We start from the raw sequence: 24,545 nt of genomic DNA on the forward strand, positions 1-24,545 counted from the left end.
AATCCAACGCTATACTCACCCTGACAACAAATACTGGGCATTTTACTTTATTAGTAGAAGTCCGAACAAATTTTGTTGTTACAGCATTCATAGGGTTGTTCAGCATTCCTATAGGAGGGACCAACTAAGAAAGAAGAAACAAAAGGTTTAGAAATGACACTTCTAATCAGAAACTGCAAGGAAAGCATGCATTCTGAACACTCGTGTCTAGAAAACCAAGCTCCCATTTGCAGGGCTAGGGAATACATCTGCATTCAGAAACTGGTGTGGCTCACGATCTCAAACATGCAGAATCAGCACCTTCAAGAGGAAGATCTAAGCTCTTTGCACTATGGAAGTTCTTATCTCCATCTTTAAAAGCCTATTCAATTTCAGTTTTTTTTCATGGGTGTAGATGTCAATAGCAACAGTTAACATAGGGTAAAGACCTTTCATGTAGTTAAGACCCCTGTGGAGGAAAAGCTAATCCCAGCTGACAGGCAGAGTCCCTCTAGTTTTACGGACCAATTTTATCCACAAAATTTCCACAGGAAGTAGAAAGATTTTACTTACATCATTATAATATCCTGCATCAGGCTGGATTGCTCGCATATCTCTCTGGTCTCTTTGCCAGACTCTATTCTGGAAAGAAGAGGAAAACTTCTGGTTTATATCACCACTACAGCAAATGAGGAACATGCTGATAGCCAGGCTGGTATGAGCATTAAGATAACAGTACATTTAAATGCATAAAACCAAGACGACTCAATGATAAAAACAACTAGGATGCTCTACATTTTGTGAGATGTCAAAGATCAACTTGTAAAAAGCAGTTCATATAGAATAGAAATTAAGTACATTTTAGCTTCATATTGCAGACTTCAACTTATATCTGTGTGCGTATTAGAAACACGAGCTAGAATTGCAGTTAAAACATCTGGCACACACTATTAACGTGCTAGAATTTGTTAAGCCAAGAGGGAATTGCATATGAGCTGCTATCTTCATTTTCATAGGATCACATCAGATCAACTGTGGTACAAGTGGAGATAGAAGCAGAGTTTTGCCATATCCCAGTCTTATGCCAGCTTTCAAAACATCACAGGGTTTTTGCTTGTCCGATTTTAAGTCAATTTTGTCCACTGTTTTTTGAATTGGGGTGGAGGGGAGGCATTCCTACAATAAACACCAAATATTTAAAGAATATTCTCATAAACAAATCTACAAACCAAAGTCACACAGTCTACAGCAGACTGAATTCAGCTCATCATGCCTTTGCAATGTAGCTGTTTCAACGATTCCTTTCTCTGCAGATTTGCTGTCTTCTGAGCCAAGAGTCAGCATTTGCACGTCTTGATCAAAAAACTGTATTTATGAAGAAATGAATACCACCCCAAAAGGAGAGCTAAAGAAGCACTTTTCACTGAAACATTTAACAAAGGCTATTTAAGTTATTCTGCATTTGCCCACTGAGCGCACAGAACAGGATTTGCAGAGACCACAGCTCGAAGTGCAGCGTTATTTAGTACAGTGAGAATACAATTTATGGTGCCCTGGCTTGGACGAGAAGGAGAAATCCCTATTTCAAAACCAAAACAAGGACAATTACATTGTTCATTACATTGTTCACACCGAGTTTACGTCTGTCAAGAAGTCAAAACATCACGAAGACATTTGGATGAACTCCCAGCTTGGAATCCCAATACAGATGAAGTTAACAGTGCTGCTTACAATCTAGCTATAAATTCAGTTGTGTACATGTGCAGTTTCATTATGAGCACCAAAGACTTTTGAATTCATCCCATGTCAAATTTACAGACATCTGTCAGTCAGCTTTAAATTGGCAGTAGATCTCTCAGTATTCCAGACTATTCCACAGACATCTGGAAATCAGGATCCTGAATTTCAGGAAGGAAGGAAGTTTTTCAAACAACACAAAAATCAACTAACCTCCAAATATTTAATTACAGAGGGATTGTAATCAATAGTCTTTCGGTTCACAGCTTTTCTCATACGTTTCCCATCGAAAGTAAGCTGTTGCATTGCTTGCTGCTGTGCAAAATCAGGTCTTTTGTAGAAGAGCTGCCGAGGCGCCTGGTGCTGGAATCTCGGCATGTGGAAGAATCGGGGCGGGGAGCCGATTTCTGTGGCCATGGCTCTCTTCTTCCTGAAATGCTGCAAGAGTGAAATAATTGGTTACTACAGAATGGTGACAAAAAGGTAGCGTTCGTACCCTCACTAACTGGAGTCCACGAGGATAAATAAGGTTTCTTCCCAATAAACAGCACTTTATGAAGTTACATTTGCTTTCAGTAACACTGATACAGCCCAGCCACAGTGAGCCCCTTCAGATTTGATGCCCAGCTTAAGCTGCTAACAAGGAAAAATGCTTTAAAGGGCTGCTCCAAATCCTTACTCCAGGATCTGAAAATAAAAAGGTTCTTCACATAACGTACAGTAAATATAGCACAGATCATGGTTTGCCTTAGGATACACTTTCAATTTCATTACTGTAAAATAAATGAATTGCACAAATTTCTAACATTTCCTAAGAACAACAAAACCGAAAAGAAAAGAATATGAGTGCCAAAGGGGTGATGACAAAGGGAAATCAGTCTAAGAACCGAGTTTTCATTTTGTAACTTCATTCAGTGACATCAACAGTAAGCTCCTCACAGCCGAGAACGACAACACACTGCCTTTAACATAAGCATGAACTTCAGACTTTGCACTCACACTGTGAACCAGTGAACTCCAAACTCCATTTTCAGCTGCTACTCCTCTGCCTGAATTGGAGCTGGGCAAGAATTTTAACCACAACAAACTGATGAAAGCAAAAAGAAAACACATCAATGCTGAAAAGTCTTCCTCTGCACAAAGGCTGAAGTGTTTGCCCTGAGTAAGACCACACTTAAGAAAGGATCAAAAAAAGAATGGGTAGAATTTAAAACAAGCAGCTAAAATCTGCTTTTAAAATCATGAAGGTATTTCCTTATTCTGGGAACAGCCTCAAGTTGTGCCGGGGAGGTTCGGGTTGGATATTAGGAAACATTTCTTCCATACCTTCTGTGAAAGAGTGGTCAGACACTGGCAGGGCTGCACAGGGAGGTGGTAATGTCACTGTCCCTGGAGGTGTTCAAGAATGATAGAACTGCTCAGGTTGGAAAAGACTGAAAGATCATCAAGTCCAACCACAACCTGACCATCCTACCCTAACTATAACAGCCCTCTGCTCAATCATGGCCCTGAGCACCACATCCAAGTGGTTTTTAAGCACATCCAGGGATGGTGACTTAACCACCTTCCTGGGGAGCCCATTCCAGTCCTCAAATATGTGCAGTGCAGCTGCTCAGTATCAGGCAGCATAAGAGGATACAGACATTGTTTGGAGGCAGACCAAGTAACATCTCTAAGCACACAATGAGTACAATATTAAGCTCACCTGAAGAAAAAGGTGGCAGAACTTCCTCAAACAGAGAGCATGATGAGTACCCTAACATTATCCCAGAGTCTCTTATAACTCTCGGGAAAAGACAGACAGAAAAAAAATGCAGCTGTAATCTCTCAAGTCTAGAGGGTATCTTTAATCAGGAGGAAAAAAAAGTACACTTTCAAGTCCATATAGTATCCATATTGCCCTGTAGGTAATGCAGAAATAAAGTTCAAGAAGCAAGAACACTGATAAACACGCTGGGGCTTCCAAGAACATTTTGATAAGCCATTTACAAGGAAACATGACATAAAAATGCCGTTTTGGGGAAAAGCTCCAAAGCATCAAGTTGATCCTTCAGAAAAACAGATCCATTCTCCAAGAAATAACCGCAGTTTCACATGTTGGTTACGTGAGTCAATTTAGATGGGACGCCCCCATAACTACTGCAAGCAGCTTACATCAGTGTAAACAGCCCCAGGTCAGTGGAAAGTTTAAAAGCATTACCAAAGGCATGTGTGTGTTAATAACACCTCCTCATAACTACAGACCCTTCTCATTGAGTTCACACTAGGACAATATGGGACAAAATAAGGGAGACGATATGGGATGAAGAAAACAAAGGCTTTACGTTCTTGTTATGCTTTTAGCTGCTTTCTCCAAACTGTGAGCATACAGAAAGGTTTTATCAGATGAAACTAACATTTATCTCCAAGAACTGCTAGTCCAGCCAGATGAATATCCCAGTTCAATGTTAAGTTATCAGACTCTTTGTCTTTTGCCAGGACAAACAGGAGTCTCAGCAGGCTCTCCTTTACCTCTATTGTATCTGCTCAAAAACGGTTGGACTTCAGAAATCTGAAGTTCCTGCTATACTCAGAATGACCACGTAGAAAAAAAGGTTATTAGAAGTGCAATCCAGAGTAGCAGCGCTCTATTTCCCATTTTAAAAACTAATCACACTTGGTTTTTACTCCACAGTCCATCAACAGGTGTTCAGATGGAAGACTCCATTTATTTCCTTAATATGGAATCACAGGATCATAGGATGGTTTGGGTTGGAAGGACCTTTCAGATCTCCTGGCTCCAACCCCTGCTGTAGGTAGGGACACCTCCCATAGCCCGGGTTGCTCACAGCCCCATCCAGCCTGGCTTGGACAGCTTCCAGGGAGGAGCCACAGCCCCACTGGGCAACCTGTTCCAGGGTCTCACCAACCTCACAGGACAGAATTCCTTCCTATTATCTAGTTAAATCTACCCTCTTTCAGCTTAAAGCCATTTCCCCTCATCCTGTCACTACCTGTCCTTACAAAAAGTCCTTTCCCAGCTTTCCTTGGCCCCCCACACGTACTGGAAAGCCCCAGGAGCCTTCTGTTCTCCAGCCTGAAGACCTCCAGCTCTCTCAGCCTGTTCTTGTGGGGTAGATGCACACAGCATCAGAACCAACAGCACAACTTTCCAACACCAGATGCAGGTTGTTTGACATCTTCCTTAACAGCAGGGCAGAGTGTGGGTGATTGCACAGAGGGAGCTGAGCCCAACAGGCAGAGGCACAGAGCCCTGCACTGGAGGGGAAACATGCCCAGCACCAGGACATGCTGGGGTATCCAGCTGGGAAGCAGCACTGCAGAAATGGGCCTGGAGTCCTGGCAGACACCAAGGTGAAGAGGAGTCAGCTTCTAAGAAAGCTACCTGCATTCTTGGGAAGAAGGCAAGCAAAGCTTCTGCTGCCCTCCTCTCTCCACTACAACGTGCTGCAGCTTGAGAGACTACCTGCTGAAATGGCTCAGAGACAAGGGAAAGCAAGCACTGAACATTTCCTGAATGAATCCAAGTTCTGTTTCTTCAAGTCTGCACTAGCAAGTTTTACAGCAAACAGTCTCAACTGTTTGTTATACAATGAAGATTAAGAGTAATTATTTGCATGGCAACAGCACACTGGAGTCTGAAATGTGGATCAGGAGTTTGAATGGAAACATCACTAACAGAAGAGCTACGTCAGCTTTCCCAGGCAGAAAGTACAAGACAAGAACAACAGTGCAAAGTCAGCATAACGAGGTTGTTGCTCAATGCCCCAGCAGCACCTATTTCCTTCCATGAGACAAGCACAACTGTAACATGCACAAGGTACAGATACTGCTTTATTTCCTTTCAGTAATGTTTTTCTGACTGCAAAAACCCAACGCCAAGTAGCCATCTCTGATAAAACATGCTCTGCATTTCACTTCTGGATTAAGAACTCTGTAAGCACATCTAGATGAACACTTGAGACAAAAAAATCAGACCAAGTATAATACAGTGCCATTAAACTTCACGGAAGAAGGAAAGACACTGCCAAACATTCTTCTTTCATAGTACAGAAGGAAATTCCACTGTGAAAACAGGAAAAATACAAAGGAGGAAAATGAATGCCAACTTACAGATCTAGCAAGGAATATATTAATTTGAAACACCACGTAGTTCAAGGGATTGATCAATTTCCTTTTTACTTGGGAAAACATTTAAGCAGATTTACAACCTTAAGTCTGAAAATTGTTTGCGTTTGAGGTTCTCAGGAATCTCAACTCTGTCAACACTTTCCGTGACTTTTTGAACAGTATTTTTATAGATCATAGACTTTGGACAGATAAAACTGCTTCAGCAAGAGCACTCCTCCTATGGAGACAGGCTGAGAGCCGGGCTTAGAAAGAGAAGCTTTGGGGAAACCTAGCAGCCTTCTGGTACTTTAGGTACTGAGGTTTCAGGAATGGTGAGAAGAGATTCTTTGTCAGGGAATGCAGTGATAGAAACTATTATCCTATCTGATTCCTGGCAGGCTGGATGAGACCTGTGCAGCCTGGCCTGGAAAGAGGCATAGAGCCATATTTCCTGCCCATGGCAGGGGCTGGAAACTGAAGGGCTTTAAGGACCTTTCCAACCCAAATCATCTCATGACTTTGATATATGAATTTACAGGTCTGTGCCTAGCTGATGTCTAAGAGCAGTATGACCCTTTAATACACTCTTTAATTACCATAGGCCTCTAAAATACAAAACTAAAGACAAAAATACTCACCTACATTATACAACACCCTTTTCAAGCAACGTTTTCCCAAGAGTTCTCCAGGTACCTTTAAAGGTACCCCTAACACACATTAGCATTCATTCACCACTGTATCTCATTTGAGAAAAGTACTTTCCTAAAATGGGATTTAGATTACAAACACGTTAAGTGAGAGGGAGGCAGATGGCAGCTTTTTGAATCCCAACAGGAGACATAAAACAAAAACACATCTCCTACTCTTTGCAAAGAAATAGAGAAGTTGATGAAGTAATCACTGGTCACACCGAAGTGAAGCACTCTGCCCAAAGGGCACAACCACCTCTTCCTATTTGGAGAGGCCTGAAATATTCTGGTTTCATTTTGTTACAACATTGCTAAGTTTTCTTTCCCCTTCATTTCAGCTCTGTACTCTCACAATTCATTTCACCACGATGTTAAAGCCTCTGTGCTTCTAACACAGCCCAAACACACACGTGCAAATGATACAACGTCTGAAAGACAGACTAACATTTTAAACACACCAATCCAAAAAATCCACTGTACAGTGAGCAAGACCTAGAAAAACGTGATTGTTTTGATCCAGGTTTTGACTCCAGAGGTTTATTTTCTGCAGGAGGAACAGCAGGTGTCAATATTTAATGGACAAAAGAAGCCCCACACTTGACAAGTTCTACATGCAAACAGTAAGCCTGTGACCTCCTAGGATATTAGAGAGATCATGCAGACAATTTGAAATGAAGACATCCGAAAGCCCAAGGGAGGATGGGCTATGAGGAAGGAAACAGACTGAAAGACCTCCGCAGGGTTTGCAACCTGAGATCCTTGAAGAGTTGAGTCGGTTTAGGTGCATGTAAGTTACACATACAATTAACACTTTCTTCAAACTTCTTCTGGTGATAAGTACAACATTATCTAGTATATTGAGCACAGCTCATTTTATGCTCAAACTAAACCCTTAGATTCATTTCAAAACAGATACACATAGAGCAGTGTTTGAATACATCTTTAAAAACCAAAATGCTTCAGTTCACAGGACTCAGGGACACATCTTGCTTCACCACCTCGACCACAGAAAACTGTTTTGACAAGTAAGGAGTCCCACAACAACTGCCTCCCTGCACCCCACAGAAGGGATTCTCGCAATGCAAGCTCTGAGCACCTTCGATGTTTGCCATGCTGCCACAGCTCAGCTACAAGATGCACGAGATCTGCTGTGCTGCTGTATTTCCGTGCTGCTATTCTGACAGTTCTGTGTACTTCCAGTATTTTAATCACTATTTAAAAGTAAGACAATATTTTTCCTCTCTGAACTACCAATTAATTCCTTTGTCCTGACTCCTGCTTGGCATCTGACAAAAGCTGCACTTATCTTACAACCCAGACTTTCCTACTGTGAGTCACCAGTACAACAGCACCACAACGGACCAAAGCACCACCCAGTTTTTTCTCATGCTGAACATCTATGGCCACAATTTGAAGCTACCAACTTGTCAGGAAACAAAATCTGACTTTTAAATCACAGAACCACCAGGTTATTATCTTTCCTTCTCATCTCCCAGAAGACTGGACTGGAAGCTGGATTCTTGAGAGAAATTACAGTGTGTGCAACAGAGGGAAGAATCTGCCATTTCGCTTCCATTTGTTCATACTCTGCTCCTGGCAGGAGACAACTTAATAACAGACTCAAATCCTTGATTTAAAAGACAAACAAACAGCAGAGAATGGGAAATAAAGTCATAGAAATCCTATCACCCTGGAGAACTTTATGATCAGTGGAAGGAAGAAGGACCAGAAGGCCTTCAGTTTACAGGGTGAAACAGAACCAGGGACACACAGCAACTGGGATCTGATTCAGAAACTATCTGCCCAGATTTTGATGAAGTCTATGCAATCTAATACCAGCTTGATACTGTTTGCAATAGGAAACAGAAATGTGCACATTTAATGCATTAAAGTTGAGTATCCGAGTCCTTCACAATGTTGAAAACATCAAAGCCTTTTCACTAAGACTTGGAAATGAGTAAACTGTAACTTGCTGGGAGGATTGGCCTTTCACAGCCTCTCCAGGGAGCACTTGGCACACTTCTCTGTAACTCTTACAGCTTTTATGTGAAAACCAATGTTGAATGCAAAGAAAAAGCGTTGCAAAAACCTACTACAAAACCTAAGGAACCAACTCTTAGTGTTAATGCTGACAAAGTAGCACTGCTCGCCACACCAGTTTCTTTTTAAATAAACAGAGAAGAAAAGCTATTACATTTCTAGGAGTAAGAAACTGAAGTCCAGAAGGAGCAGCAGGAGGAAGTAGAGCAGCGCTATCATCTGAGATCACGTGAAGAACTGTAAGAAGGCTTAAAAAGACTTATTTAATTGTGGCTGGGGAATGTGCTTGAATGTTGAAACACCCATCTGCAGCCTAGCCAAGTCACAGGCAGGAGCAGAGGCTCTGTGCAGGGCAGCTTTGTGAGCCAGAGCTGCAGCCCAGCACACCCAGGCTACACACAGAGCATGAAGTCAGGGTGGGACGAGATGCTGGGCACTGCTGCAGCCACACTCCAGAATAAATGCCCTGTGACAATTTGCCTCATGCTATCGCTGTAACAGTACCAGAGGAGGTATTTTTCCAACACACCCATTGAAGGGACACACCACAACTGCAGAGAACAGCTCAAACAACCAAATCACACAGTGCTGCTAAAAAAAAAACCTCTTAAGGGCCCTGCTTTGGCAATTCCAACCCCATGCTTCCCTGCAGGACTGCTGACTTACTGCTGGGTCACAGCACTTGAAAAAAAAAATGAACAAAAAGCCAACAATATAAAACACACACTTTCAGAAAACCCCAGCAATCAAACACACAAAATAATTACAGAAACAGTGAAAGAGAAGACTTCTGAATTATTACACAAAAAAAGGGGTGGCCAGCAGGGACAGAGAGGTGACTGTCCCCCTCTACTCGGCTTTTGTGAGGCAGCCATCCCTGCAGGCATTCAAGGCCAGGCTGGATGTGGCTCTGGGCAGCCTGGTCTGGTGGCTGGCAACGCTGCAGGGGGTTGAAAGCAGATGAGCATTGTGGTCCTTTTCAACCCATTCTAAGATTTTATGATATCTGCTTCGGCAAAGATTAAGTCAAGCATACATGGAAATTCAGCTTTTGCATCAGTTTGCTGTAGAAAACCAAGAGGTAAGCACTTGCACTGCTTGCTGCTACCTGTGCTGAAAGTTGCCTTCTGAGGAACAACCCTGAAGTAGCAACAAAATTGACAATTATTTTACAATTTATATATTCCATGTTTGAAAGTCTGCGTCGTATTTCTTGAGCAGTTCTGAAAGTTTTGTTTGAAATGTGCTTCAAAACACAGCCGGAGTAGAGACCCCCCTGTACAAATGGACATTAAATACTGGAACACTTTCCGTACTGATGGAAGAACTGCATGCCACATGCTTGCACAGCTGATCCCCTACATAACTAATCCCAGATTTTTAAGACATTCCACTTTCTGAAAAAGTTCTCTCTCAAACCATATTGTTGAGATGGTATGACTTTCACACAGAATAAAGAATCCACATCTCTTAGGTCACTCATTTTCCATGCTCACTGTTTGTCAAAGGAAGAAAACGAGAGCACAATCTTCAAAGATGAATTTAAGATTCGGGCTGCACTGGAAAAGTCAGCTCTGCACAGCGATCGATTTCTTACTTTCCTGAGGCCCTTTGTGTTGCTAGCTCAGCACCAGACGAGCCAGGCCCGGTTCACGAGGTTACGTGATAATCACTAACAGAAGAGCATTGCTTCATTTTTACTCAACACCAAGTTCAGAAGTCAGAACAGCGTTAACAAACATGAATTAGAAATATGCTTGCTTTTTAAACCGAAATTACACAGCCATCTCCTCCAGGAATAAATTCTGTGGCCTTTCATTGTGAATACAGACAAATGATTGCAGACTGTATCTAATTGATGTACACTGCTCCACAACCACATTTCAACTTCTCTAGTAAGTAGCCTTTGCATGTTACTATTTCGTAGCACTCAAGAAAAGCACATGCACTTGTTCTCTACCAACACATTTCTCAGTAAGAAAATTCAAATCCACACACAGCAGCTCTCAACAGATTCCTAAAGTGCAAGGGTTGCAGTGTAAGACCTCCCCTGTTACAGAACAGCCAGGCTCCCTGTGACAGGGACAGCCCAGCAGAGGTGCAGTTCTAAAAGCACCACCTCCCAAGGCCTGAAATCCCTTGGCCTTTCTCTCCCTCCTGTCACCTGCCTTCAGAGCATCAGCGAAAGCAGCACTCCAGCCAGCTGCTAAGGCCAATATTTTCAACCTGCTGTACAGAATGCTTGGCAGTGACAGCATTCAAGGCTCCACAGAAGGTATTCTTAGAAAAAGATTGGGCTTATTTATTAGCCCTAGATCTGCTGAGAGAAAAACATTTACATCCACCAGTAGAAAGAAATTGCAAAACAGGGTGTGATGACTGACTCAAGCATGGGTTTAACTCCCAGCTCTATAATTTAGGAACTACACAAACATTTTAAAGTAAGTATTCTATATTAACACCTAAACAGGCTGCAGTCCTACTTGCGGATTTGGTCCATCTATGATCTTCCTTGTGTTAAAGAAGTCTCTGCAAAGAAGTGCAGGTTTGCTTACAAAGATGCCCCAACAGAAAGAAAGGCCTTTGCAAAGTCAGCAGGTTTGGGCTGAGGGAAGGGGGACAACGATGGAACATGTGACCTGATCACACCATTTAAACACAACTCTGTGAGACTCAGCACAGTGGGAAGATGCTCAAGGACTGCTGAGATGAAGTTGTCACAACATGACCCCAACCTAAAACTGCTGACACCAACTGAAGTCCAGCCTTGCCCACAACCATCGATGTCCTGTGTCACCCTTCTGTTACAGCAGTACAAACACAGCTGGACCAGGCTGGCCACTCGCTCAGAACGAATGTATCAGGAGATCTTTGTTGCTAATATTGGTCAAACTGCAGAGCAGCATCGCAGCTAACTTACTAAGGAGTTCCAGGCAGAGAATGGAGCAGAAGCAGGGGGGAGCACGCTGCCAGGCTACAGCAGCTGCTATATGGCTGCCCACATCCAGCAGGAGGATGGCAGGGCAGAGGCAGGACAGCACACACCTGGGGGCTCCCAGTGCAGCCCTTGCATCAGCTGGAGCTGCAGCATTTCACATCACAGCTCCTGCCAGATTCAAAGTTGTGGATGAACACTCACACACAGCAGAATTCAAATCGCTGAGATGCCAAAGCCTCATAATGAATGCCAAAATTACACCAAACACATAACATACTACAGCACGGCTTGCGATCCAGTTTCTGGCCTCCCTTTAAGAAGCAACACATTCATATTTGCTTTCATATCATGTTTCTTTTTGAATAGAGGAAACGATTTAAAAGAAACCTCAACTATTCAAACCAAAGAAATGGGGATTAATTCAAGCACCTGTGTGGCCATGTGGAAGCACACAGAGCAGCCTCAGTAAAAGAACCCCTCAGTTTCAACACATCACTGCTGTTAGCTGCGAAACCACTCTGCCCTGCTGCTCGCCTCAGGCAGCTGCTTCCAGGTAAAGCTGCAGGGGAGCAACTACAGGCAGCTCAAAATCCATGTTTTATGACCAACTACCTTAAACTAAAATTGGCACTCGACATCCACGATCTCAAGCATTTCGGGATGCTCTTTCCTAAGAGTGACTTTTGCTGCTGCACAAACTGAGACAAGAATTCTCAAGGCACACAGCGGTCGCGGAGCGCAGCGCTGCGGCTGTTGCAGAGGCGGCTGACTGGCACCACCACTTCCTTCCCCACCACCTCAGCCCTTCCAAAACCAACGTTTGTGAGAAGCAGAGCAGAACAGAACTGACAGATTATTAGAAGTCACCAAAAAGGCCTTTGTTTTGCTCAGAGAAAGGCTTTCCCTATGCCATTGCTTGGAGAGGGCAAGGACTCCAGAACCAAGAGAACAGAGGCATGAGAACACCCTCTTTGATTGGCTTTTAATTTTAAAATTAAATAAAGTTGTAGGTTACACCAAATTCGTAACTCCACAGATTACAAACATCCAACAGTTGATTTTTCTTTTTTTTTTCCTTGGTAAACAGCGCATTTCATTATAGCAGAAATTAATAAAATAACAGCAATGAGGTCACAACAAACACTGCTCTTCGTATCAAAATGAGCTCACTAATTAGAAGCGTTTCAATTCAGGAGTGGGATGGAAAAAAAAACACCACGTTTAAATGAAAAAAATGAAGTTGCAGATGTTTGATAGGTCATTTGTCACAGCATGCAAACACACAAGGAGGAAGAGATTATTTCATTTATGATTGAGGAATACAAAAACATTGCTCACACTTTCTCTATTCTATTCACGCGTGTGAACACTCCCACGTAACTTCCTGAAGCACTTGAGTGCAGCAAGTTTTACCAGGGTTATTTGACAGTAAGGTCTGATGTTGTGCAGTAAGCCTTTCTTCCTACAGAAGAGAGAAATCCTGATAGAAATAATACAAAAAAACAGGGCTAGAGCAGGACAGCCCCAATTCCTGACCACATTTCTTTGTATCTTACTCAACCCAATTCATGAATAGGCTATCCCATACTATGGAAGTGGCCACTTACCCTTCCTGATCAACAGAACATGAGATTTTTAGTTGATTTTTTAGCAAAAACCAGGTCTGTAGCTTGGTACAGAAGGATCTGCTCTGGCCATTCTCACTACACAGAATCCTATTTCTTTTTATTCTTTGGTGCAGAGTAGCACTATCAGAAAAGAACAACCACTACCAGTAGCTTGTTTCCATGTGTAAAATAATTCAGAGCATTCACAGCTGTGATCGCTCTAGCGCAAGCTGCAAGGAAAGCATACAAAAAAATCATAGGATGAAGCTCAGTAGGTTTAAACTCATACATCCACACTTGGGCTTCAAGTATTTGAAAGCATGACTGTTTGGGCTTGGTGCTTACTTTTAAATTCTGTGTTGAGTTGTTGAGAATTGGATTTACGTTTTCATTAAAACGAATCTCCTTCAGACAACAGAAAGAAACCTGAAGTAAACACTTAAAAAAAAAAATGCAATGCAAAACAATGAAGAGATGGAACTCATGGCTGTTCTCTGATCACATCCTTCACACAAGTGCAAGCTTCCCCCTGCCATAACACACTGAGGCCTTGCCTTTTCCCACTATAAACTCTAATTTTTACTACCCTACCACAAATTGAGAAACAATTTTAACCAGCACTTCATACCGCAGTGATGCATTGTCTACACCAAGATTGCTATCAAAAGTAATGGTGTAAATACACACTTCATGTCACATTTTGAGTTTCACAAGAGAACACCTGGCTCACCCAGGCAGGCAGTGGGAGCAGGTTGAACCAGAAATGAAATTCCATCACACACCAACTTGTTTTTAAGCACTAGGAAGCAAGGAACAGGCTGCCCAAGGAGGCTGTGGATGCCCCATCCCTGCAGGCATTCAAGGCCAGGCTGGATGTGGCTCTGGGCAGCCTGGGCTGCTGGTTGGTGACCTGCACACAGCAGGGGGTTGGAACTGGATGAGCACTGTGCTCCTGTGCAACCCAGGGCATTCTACGACTCCGCGATTCTAAGAACAAACAGCTTTAAGTTTTACGTGGTCCTGGGGTCACGAATTCTCAAAAATGAAACAAAACAGACAATAAAATACAACCCACAAGTGTTCAGCAAGCAGCTGTGTCTACTCTTCTGCTCTTACTTTCAGAGATTCTCTGTAAGGGAGGAAACCTCAAATCGTATCACAGCTTTAATTGTTTTGAAGGCTTCCCCATTTCCTCACCCCACTATCAAGCTCTAAAATCATTCAGTTTACCTGAAGTTCAGTTGTGAATGATTTTTTTTTCATTAACTACACCAGCAAAAACTGTGCTTCTGTTACTTCCACTCTGCATTACATTTTCAAATAACAAAATGATATAATGGAGGAAAACACAACAAATCAAGAATATAAAACTCACTGATGCAGTACAGCTGAAGTTTTCACCTTGTTTTCAGAACATTCAGATATCAGTTTCCTAAAGTATCAGCTACAGCAGCATCTGGGCAAGGTTGGAATTTTTTTTTTCCCCACTTTCAACAAACTGCAGAAATTCCCTAGATAACAATCCTGCAGCTGGCAGCCACAAGAAGTGAAATATTTCACACTGAACTACCTTGCTAAGAAGTTAAACTGCACTTTTCCACCTCCCTACACAACTAAAAGTCTTCTCCAGTATATTTTTTAAGTCACTCAGAAGAGTGAAGCATCTGTGAGGGATGGGAACAAGCCAGAAGCTCTCTCACTCCCTGCCCTAACCAAGGCTTCTTTCTGGTACAGCAAACTACCTCTGTCTCAAGCTCAATTACAATGCCCACATTATTACTTCTCGTGCTCAGCACAGGCTTTCTCTTAATACCCAACCTAAACCTCCCCTGTCTCAGTTTAAAACCATTCCCCTTGTCCTACCACTGCCCACCCTCACAAACAGCCATTCCCCCTCCTGCTTATATGCCCCCTTCAAGCACTGGAAGGCCACAATGAGGTCTCCCCACAGCCTTCTCTTCTCCAAGCTCAACAAGTCCAGTTCCCTCATAGGAACCTTTCCTTATAGGAGAGCTGTTCCAGTCCTCTGATCATCTTTGAGGTTCTCCTCTGGACTCATTCATTAGATTAGAGGACATTTAGATACTGGCACTGCTGCCCACAGAAGCGTGGCTGCCCCATCCCTGGAGGTGCTCTGGGCCAGGCAGCCTGAGCCATGGAAAGGAGTCTCTGACCACGGCAGAGGCTGGGACTGGCTGGGCTTTCAGTTCCCTTCCAACCCAAGCCATCTCGTGATCCTATGGTAAATACAAACTAGATAACATCAATCAATTCTCTGTAGCTCAAACATTTTTCACACATCCCCTATTTTTCAGTACTTATTTATCAAAACTGACTCGATATGGTAATTCCATCAGCTTCTGAAATGGTCCCATGGAGGCAGGTCAAGTCAAGCTCAACTTCCAAGTTCTAGAGCAGCTGGGCAGAGAACTCCAAAAATGCCAACAGCAAATCAAAGACATGCCAAATTGGTCTTACCATGCTGAAGCTGTTTAAATAAAGTGTTTTTCCACCAGAATTTCACAGCTACCCATTAGAAATATAACAGCACAACTGAACGAGATGCCAAGAAGTTGAGTGTAAATAGAGATTTTATTACTATGCACTGATACATTAAAGATGATCTACTTTAACAAAATGTTCAGAATTCAATTCTGCAGACAAATTGAGGAGGAAGAAACCCCAAGTACTCTGACACACACCTGACTGCATACTGTAAACTCTCTGGTAAATAGGCATGTGGAACTGCCTTTTTCAAAGGAATAACAGTTTTGAGTTAAGGCAGGTACAAAAGGATAGAAATCTGCTGCAAGAAGGATGAAGAACTGAAGCTCACAAACACATTCCCACCCACTACTCACAAACTGCAACTAAAGACATAACGAGGCACAGAGCCAGGGGTACAGAACTACTTACCTATGGCAGCTTTTGTAAGACAGAAACGCTCACATGAGTTATCACTGCTGCAAAATACTGTATTTCAAGGTATACAGTTATCTAATCATAAAGAAACAGCTAAGAGTCAGCAAGGGAGAAACAATGCCCACTTTCACCAAGTTTAGTGAGTTGCCTCCAGCGAAAAAAAAAAAAAAAAAAAAAAAGGCACTTTAAGAGATCATCGCTACTAATTTTTACTGAGAAATCACCACTATCGCACCCACCTCCCAGGGCAAGTAGGCGCCTGCTGCACGTGGCCGTGCCGGCCCGCAGAGCCCCGCATTGCCCCGCACTGCCCCGCAGAGCCCCACCTCCTAGTGGTGCCCGCCCGGCACCCCGCAGGCCCAAAGAGGAACAGCTCGATTCCGATCGGAGCCGGACGCGCGCTCCAGGCTGGCCCCGAGCAGCCGCACACAGCAGCGGAGCGCTGCCCGCCGCCCGGCGAAGCCCGAACCCCACAGGCAGACGAGGCCGGGTCCCGCCGTTCCCTCCCGCTCGGCCTCCCGCCCCGCTCCTGGGCCGCGGCCTAAAAATGGCGGAGGGAACCGCGCTCCCCTCGCCCGCCCCGCCCCACGCCCGGCCGTGCTCACCGTCCAGCCGGCGTCTCGCACCGCGCCCTCGCGCCCCGCCGCTCGTCTCGCCTCGTCCCCCCGGCCCCGGAAGCAGCCGTCGCCGCCTCACGATCCCCCGCCGCGGCCGGCCGCCATCTTCCTGCCCCCGCCAGCGCCAGGGGCGGCGCACGCGCCCCACGTCGAGACGCTCGGCGGAGGGCAGGCCGCAGGCACTGCGCAGGCGCAAGGAGGAATGCGCGCGCCGCTTCCGCGAGCCTCCCGCCGCTCTGCAGCCTGCGCATGCGGGGCCAGAAGTCGAGCGGCCCTCACGGCCGACCCGCACACCTAGACGCGCGAAGCTATCTGCGCATGCGCGGCCGGAAGTCGGGCAACCCTCACTGCCGACCCGCGCGGCTGGAAGCGCATGCGCGAGGGCTGCCCGCATCTCTTCCCCGGCGCCCCTCTGAAGGAGCCGAGCTGAGCGGCAAGGCGCTGCGTCCCGCGGAGCCTTAGCGTGGAATATCGGTTCCCCCGCTCCCTTTTGCTCCAAAGCGTTGGTGGCGTGGGGTTTCTCCTTCTGAGCAACAGAAGTTCTCATGAAAGCACGAGAACTCGTGTTTCAGAGATGAAAATGCCTTGAAATGCCAGAAATACGCTGCGGGGTATTCTGAGTTACAGCAGGAGCAGCACCCGGGGAGCGTTTCCAGTGCCAAAAGGGGCTGCTGGGATCTGCCAAAGGAAAGCTCACTCCGCTGCCTGGCTTTGTGCTACCTTAGTTATAATTATCTGGATCCAGCAAGAGTTGTGGTGGTTAATCTGGTTTGCTGGCTCAGTAAGAACTGAAATAACAGAGTAATCCTATTTCTTTCCCTTTTGCATCAATGGAATTCCACAGTGTACACTGCATACTGCAGGAACTCCACACATCAGCAGAACAGTCACCTGGCACCTGTGCTGGTGTTTGTCCCAGCTCTTCTTCCTGTGTTTTCTTTCTTCCAGGCCAATCAGTTTATTGAGAAGGTCTTTGTAAATCAGAATATGCACGTAATGTTTACAAAACACAGGACCTTAATTAGAAATATATTTTAATTTATGTTAAGCAATAATACAAAATAATTGAGCTTGTGAAAGTCCACCATGCTGACGAAACCATTTGAAAGACAGCGGGACTTGATTCTGCCCAGGAGTCAAGAGTAAGTGTCCCCATTCTTTTTGAAAACAAACAAAAAAACAAACAGGTCAACATTTCTGCTAAAAAGCAGAAACGTGTATGGAATTCCCAAATCGGGGAGAAGAATCTGGAAGAAACCTATATTTGAGCCACCAAGAAAAGCTTTTTCAAGTTCTTGTGCCCTCACAATGCAGGCGTCCTTTATCACACCCAAGAGGACTGCAAAACTCCAGTATGCTGGAGTGTATGACAGTGCTGGAGCTCCCTTTATCCACTGCTCAGCCCAGGAGCTGGATTGGTACAGAGGGCAGAGAAACAAAGTTCTCAGATTTTTCCACTCATTTGGAGGGGTTGAGGGTCACCTTTAGTACTGGAAGCTGCGTTTGGTCTGAATGTCGTCAAGAATTTGCTGTAATTCCTCATCTTCAAATCGGCCCTCCAGGCTGCAAGGTAAGAACAATGAGGGTGCATTAAAGCATTTAGAAACAGTCTCCCTGCTCCCTTCTGAATTCGTTTCAGACACCCATGCAGAGCCTCCTGTAAGTGACAGAACTCCATCCTTCCCAGAACTTTCTGCAGAATGATTTCAAGTCACTGTAATCATAGAATCATAGAATCACTCAGGTTGGAAAAGACCTTAAAGATCATTGAGTCCAACCACGACCTAACCATACTACCCTAACTCTAACAACCATCTGCTGAATCATGGCCCTGAGCAAAATCATGGCCCTGAGCAATCAGGGAACAATCAAAAGGGCAACCCAGGTGTAGGCTTAACCAGACCCCTTGGCCTCATGCTCATGAGCCAGTCCAAACTTGCTGTGAAGAATGTGAGGAAACTGCCTCAAGTTGCACCAATGGAGATTTAGGTCAGACAGAATTTCTTCATAGAAAGGGTGGTTAGGTATTGGAACAGGCTGCCCAGGGGAAGGGTGGTCGCTTTTTTGTGGAGGTATTCAAGAAACGTGTGTACAACTTACAAGATTCTATGATTCTATGAAATCTTAGCATACAAAGAAAAATCTGTACTTCAGATGGGTGTCTCATTCCTCCTCTATCTCAGGGCATGAGGTAACAAATCAAGAAATGATACTGGAAGATCTCTCTGCCCATGTGTACTTATCCACCCAGAGGTTCATAGGGACACTCTGTTGTTTATGCCAACAAGAATAGCAAAAAAAAACAACAACAACAACAAACACAGCTGGATGGGCTGAGAACCCCAGTTTAAGCCATTGCCCAGAGATGTGATGGAAGTCCCACTTCTGGAGACATTCAAGACCAGGCTGGGCCAGGCTCCAAACAACCTGGTCCAGCTGTGGATGTACCTGTTCACTGCAGGGGAGTTGGAGCAGATGGCCTTTAAAGATCCCTTCCAACTCCAAAGGTCCCTTCCAACTTTACAGTTCTATCACTCTTAATCCAGTAAATATTATCTGAAGTGCATTAGGGATACTTAAGATTGCTTCACTGTCAGAGCAATGGGTAAGTAAAGAAAAACTGAGATGGAAAGTTTTCTCATCAACAGAGTTGGATTGTGGAGAAGGTGTCTGTCCATAGCTAGCTTTAGATCACTGGAAAGTACACAACACTCCTTTTGGTACATAGAAATGCTCACCTAGGAATCAAAGCTTTGGCTTCCTCAGCAGTCTCAGGACACAAGTTGGCCAAACACGCTAATTCAAATTTATGGAGCTTTTTTTGGAGCAGCAAGCTGTAAGGAAAGACAATAACTTGGTGAAATTGCAAGCAAGATAAGCACAGGAACGACAAACCAAACAGATAACATCCAACTCTCTCTTTTACTCCGCTTCTTGACACCGCATTCAAGTTTTTTGAAGGAAGAAATGTCTATTACATAACTGACTAGGTAAAAAACAAAGTCACAGCTGTGGGAAGACCCCAGAATTACACTACAAATAGCCTAGAAAACCCTCCTGCTCACTGAAATATGTTGTCTTTTAAACAAGGAAGACTCAGCAGGCCCAAATGAGACCGGGCACAGCGCTCCTCAAAACACGACGAACAAACTTCTTGCCTCTCCAGAAAGGCAAGATTCAGAGCTACAGCCATCCAAATCGGGAAACATCATTAAGCCTCACTTCCATAAAACAACACTGGTGTTACACATCAAATTCCTAAACCTTCCACCCACCTACGAACACTGGCGATGGTTTCGCGGTTTTTGAAGCGGCTGAAGCGCGCTGTGTAATTCAGAGTTTTCATGAAGACTTCTGACAGCTCCTGCTCATCTTCCGCGCTCTCGTTCTGTTGCTTCCGATGCTCCAGAAGCATGTGGACTTCTGAATTCAGCAGGGTTTCTGCAGTTTCGAATTCTACGTTTGAACAAGCAAATGTCAGCATTGAAAGAAGCATTGAAAGATAAAAAAGTCCACTTATAGGTGATGTGTGTGTGACTGAGCTTTGGGAAATAACAACAGCACAGTTGTGGTTCACTGCCCTTTCACCAGGGACTAGGCAGAATTCCAAACTGAAAACAGATAAAAATTACACCATTCTGAGCAGCCACCCTGCCCACTTGTCTGCTTGACCACGCTTTTTACATTTGCAGACCCAAATTTCTGCTTTTCTGACATATTTTTCTCTCAGAGAGTAGACAGGCACTGGAGCGGCTGCCCAGGGAGGTGGTGGTGCCCGTCCCTGGCAGTGTTCAAGAGGAGTATGGATGAGGAGCTACGAAATATGGTTAGTGCTTGCGGGAGCAAAAGTAATGGGAGGGCGGTTGGACTGGATGATCTTGCAGGTTGTTTCCCACCTTGCGATTCTGTGATCCTATATTTTTGCAATGCTTTCTTTGCATAGTTTTGTCAGAACTTCAGTAATGCATGATTTGTTTTAAGAAGAAAATATTTAGCCATGCAGCATCCATCCACTGGTGACACCCACAGTATTGGAAGACCTCCAACGTGTTCCTAAAGCAAACTGGACATGCTAAGACAGGCCTCGTGCGCACAAAATAGCAGCAGACTGCTGGAACTGGGCACTATCAGAAACCCAGCGGCCCTTCAGCACTTGTTTATAAAGCTCCGGTTTTGTTTTCTGCTTGCGTGCTGAGTTCTCACTCACGCTCCAGGCAGCCGGCGACATTGTAACGTGGTAAAAAAACGTAGATCAAAAACTACAAGCTACATCAACGCCAAGAACCTGCAGCTGTACCCGGCCGCTTAGAATTGGGCCCTGCCGCTCCCTCCGCGCACCTTTGGGGAAAACGAGCTGCGAGGCGTCCTCCTCCACATCTGCAGTCCTCGGGTCGCTGCCACCCGCCGCCATTGCCTCACCCGGAACGGAAAGACGCGGCGCCCGGAAGGGGAAGGCCCGGCACCCGGAAGTGCAGTGCATTGAGTCCCGGCGGCCGCCAGGGGGAGCTGCGCTGACGGGGGGGGTGGGGGGGGTGGGAAGGCTGCGTGTGTGGGAATGTGAGTGGGAGGGCAGCCGGTTGTGGGAGGGAAGATTTTAGGCCCGAAGTCTTACAAACGCACAAAGCGATGAACCGCGATCCAAGAGAGCATCTGCTCCCTCCAGGGGGACCGCTGAGGGAAAGCACGCTGCTCTTTCACACAGACAAAGCCAGAGGAAGAGTTGCTGTGCTCACACAGTCACACAGGCAGTAAGCGGGAGCTGCAGGTGCACCTCCCAAGTGGACAAGAGGGCCGACAGCATCCTGGCCTGCGTTAGAAATAGGGCAGCCAGCAGGAGCAGGGAGGTGATCATCCCTCTGTACTCAGCTCTGGTGAGGCCACACCTTCAATACTGTGTTCATTTTTAGGCCCCTCACTACAAGAAGGACATCAAGGCCCTGCTGTGTCCAGAGAAGGGCAACGAAACTGGTGAGGGGTCTGGAGCACAAGTGTTATGAGTAGCGGCTGAGGGAGCTGGGATTGTTCAGTCTGGAGAAAAGGAGGCTCAGGGGAGACCTCACTGCACTCTACAACTTCCTGAAGAGAGGTTGTGCCAAGGAGGGGTTTGACCTCTTCTCCCAGGCAACAAAGAGGACCCAAGGAAGTGGCCACAAGTTGTAGCAGAGGAGGTTTAGGTTAGACGTAAGGAAGACCTTTTTCTCTCAGAGAGTGGTCAGGCACTGGAATGGCTGTGCAGGGAGGTGGTGGAGTCACCATCCCTGGCAGCGTTCAGGAGGCGTCTGGATGAGGAGCTACGAGATATGGATTAGTGCTAGTGGTAGCAGTAATGGGAGGAAGGTTGGACCAAACGATCTTGCAGGTTGCTTCCAACCTTGCGATTCTATGATTCTGTGATTCTCCACCTTACCTGGCTGCACAGCAAAGTGCGCTGTGAACTCTGTGCACCTCCATTTTGCTGCCTTAGAGTGAAGGCAGCAAATGATATCTCCAGGAAACTACCCATGCCAACATTACATGTGTCTCACCGTGGTAAATACATGGAAATTTGGTGGGAAGGAGCGTAGATAGCAATAGCAGCACACTATGGAAGGGGATTTGCCTTCTTTGGGCTACCCAGGAGTAGTAGATCCCTAGAAGTTTCAGGCAGGCTAGAAATGTCTGGGTTCTTCCTGACGCTGTTGGAGGAAAGCCAGCAAAGTAATGTTTGCAGTAGTACTTTCCCTAGAGAATGCACATGAAAGTGCCCAACCAGCTTAAGACTTACAGTAATCATCTTAGCAGACTGTACAACATCATCCCGTGCTCTTAAAGAAATGCAGAAATAGATGGCTGGAGGATTTACTGGGATGCCACTCCTGCCCTCCTGAACTCACATCTGTGATCTCTCCTACTTAAGTACATGAAAACTGAAACGATTCAGGGAAAGCCACATGCCTGCAAGAGTGTGAAGGAGGCTGTGGTGGTGGGTAATGGCTCACTGTCACTGCTGTTTGGTTTTGGTCTCAGGTTTTAGACATGAGCCTATTGTTGCATAGCGTAGGGCAGAAAGTATTGACCACTGCAGGGTTTGGGACACGGGTGGTTTGTTAGATAGACCCACTACAGCAATTTCTTCCTTCCTTCAGTTTGAAAACAGACCCACTAACAACCGACTGCATGAACACAGCTATTCACACACACAAAGCAAAACAACAACAAAAAACCAAAACACCTTTAGCTGAACATCTCTGTGTGTGTAAATTACAGGGACACCTAATAACAAATACGTTCCATTATCAATGTCAACGTCTTTTGTGATGTCTTTCCTTCCAACTCACCGGCACAGCAGGCCTTTTCTTCCTAGCAGCTCTGAAGCTTTGTGGCAGTGATTATTTACCCCGTGTGCATGGCAGTGACTGACTTTTTTTTAGAAAGCAAGTTTTGACTGGAGGTAGTAAGATCAGAACACTGAGACCTTAATCTCTTCTCTTTGTCTGCAACATTTCTAACATGCTACATCAAAATCCATGAGCAAAATCCACGCGTAGAAAAATTGGTGTCAAAATAGCCATTATTGCACAAGATTGACGTGTTTTTTTAATGTGTTCTTGAAGTATAAATATCCAAAGTTTTCATATAATCTCACTTCCATTTATCGATTCCTTTTAAAATCATTTAATAAAAATACAGTGAAGGAACGTAAGAGTGATACAAAATTACATTCATACCCCCAAATGATAACCATCTGGGTGCAAAAGTGGCTTTGACACAAGGTCGATTTTAAAAATACATACACGATACCTCAGCATGCTCTGACCTGGTTGTGCTGCCTGTAATTCAGTGTGAGAGCAACACTCACCACACGTATGGGTCAGTGTGCATATGAATGGCATTGAGTAACGTGCTCTGGCTTTAATTGCTGTCTTTGAGACACAGCATTTCTCAATCATAATTAGATACTTATATGAACTCGGTTCAAAAATAAATGTGTGTTTTCTGCTAGGAATAAAAAGGCTCAAGTGTTATTCAGCTGAAATATCTTGTAGAGATTTCCCCCAGGCGTTCTGTCATTTGTTTTTAGAGTTTTTCTCTAAATGCCTCATTAATTGTCTCTTTTTTTTTTTTTAAGCAGCAGTAAAACCAGAAGGAAGTGCTTTTTGGAGAGCAATCCTGGTATTCCAGTGCTGAGCTCGGATGGAACTATTTCAGCACTTCCTGAGCTCACCTCCACTTCATGTTCCTGCGGCCGTGGAAGCAACGTGCAGACAAGAATCTCCGATGGCAGACACAGGCCAAAGACTTTCACAACTGCTTCAGTGTGAAACTGAAAGAAAAATTAAGTAAGGAAAAACATATATGCCATAAAATGATACAAAAATAGATCAGTGTACTCTGGTTTTAAAAAGCAGCTGAGAAAGTACCACCGATAGCTTATTGGGGCACCAACAGCAGCAGTTGCTGGCTTTGTGCTTGACATCAGGACGTACAGATCACTTGTAGTTCACTGTAGCTACAGACTCCTTAACTCACTCCTCACGGAGCATAAGGGACTTGCAAAAAATAAATTCTTGAATCTTCTTAAATCTTAAATCTTCCCAGGAAACATTAACTGCTGAAGTGCATACTTTGGAGTTGCCCTAAAGCAAGCAAGCTTCTTGGGTATATTCAACTCAGAACTGCTCTCCCTCTTCAGGTATATAGTTTATTGATTTCTTGTTTCCTCTTACACTCATTCCTCCCTGACACCAGGGCTGCAGCTCCTGAGAACCACCAGTGTGAAACACAGGACCTTGAACTACACTGTATCTGCCACATGTCAGTCAGTGATAGCCTGTAAATGTACAGAAAAATATCTAAACCACAGGTAAGCAAAAAGCCAGAAGATGCCTTTCTTTGTACGATCCTGTCCCAAAGGGTCATTTCAATA

The 24,545-nt window shown here is 44.7% G+C and overlaps 2 protein-coding genes across 11 annotated transcripts in view; both read right to left on the minus strand.

Moving 5' to 3' along the window:
* The window catches only part of WDR33 (WD repeat domain 33), a 61,623-nt gene extending 44,938 nt beyond the window's left edge, over positions 1 to 16,685 (minus strand). For 9 of the 10 annotated variants that reach the window (XM_042885290.1, XM_042885292.1, XM_042885293.1 and 6 more), the window contains exons 1-4: positions 16,628 to 16,685; positions 1,930 to 2,154; positions 553 to 621; positions 20 to 124 (exon numbers count right to left, since the gene is read on the minus strand). In XM_042885290.1, coding sequence (XP_042741224.1) covers positions 20 to 124; positions 553 to 621; positions 1,930 to 2,133 — 378 coding nt within the window. In that variant the 5' untranslated portion in view covers positions 2,134 to 2,154; positions 16,628 to 16,685. Of the gene's footprint in view, positions 1 to 19; positions 125 to 552; positions 622 to 1,929; positions 2,155 to 3,421; positions 3,575 to 16,627 lie in introns of those variants that run through there. The other variant, XM_042885291.1, reaches the window with a different exon arrangement.
* A 971-nt stretch (positions 16,686 to 17,656) lies between these two features.
* On the minus strand, positions 17,657 to 21,068 carry POLR2D (RNA polymerase II subunit D). Its single transcript, XM_042885364.1, has 4 exons — positions 20,978 to 21,068; positions 19,915 to 20,095; positions 19,378 to 19,473; positions 17,657 to 18,202 (listed from the first exon to the last, which is right to left on the minus strand). Exons 1-4 carry the CDS (start codon positions 21,048 to 21,050, stop codon positions 18,124 to 18,126), a joined length of 429 nt encoding a protein of 142 aa, XP_042741298.1. The 5' UTR covers positions 21,051 to 21,068; the 3' UTR covers positions 17,657 to 18,123.
* Between the last annotated feature and the right edge of the window lie 3,477 nt (positions 21,069 to 24,545).

This window comes from Lagopus leucura, unplaced genomic scaffold (genome assembly GCF_019238085.1).
Source record: "Lagopus leucura isolate 7727_CA_CO unplaced genomic scaffold, USGS_WTPT01 Super-Scaffold_100049, whole genome shotgun sequence".
NCBI lineage: Eukaryota > Metazoa > Chordata > Aves > Galliformes > Phasianidae > Lagopus > Lagopus leucura.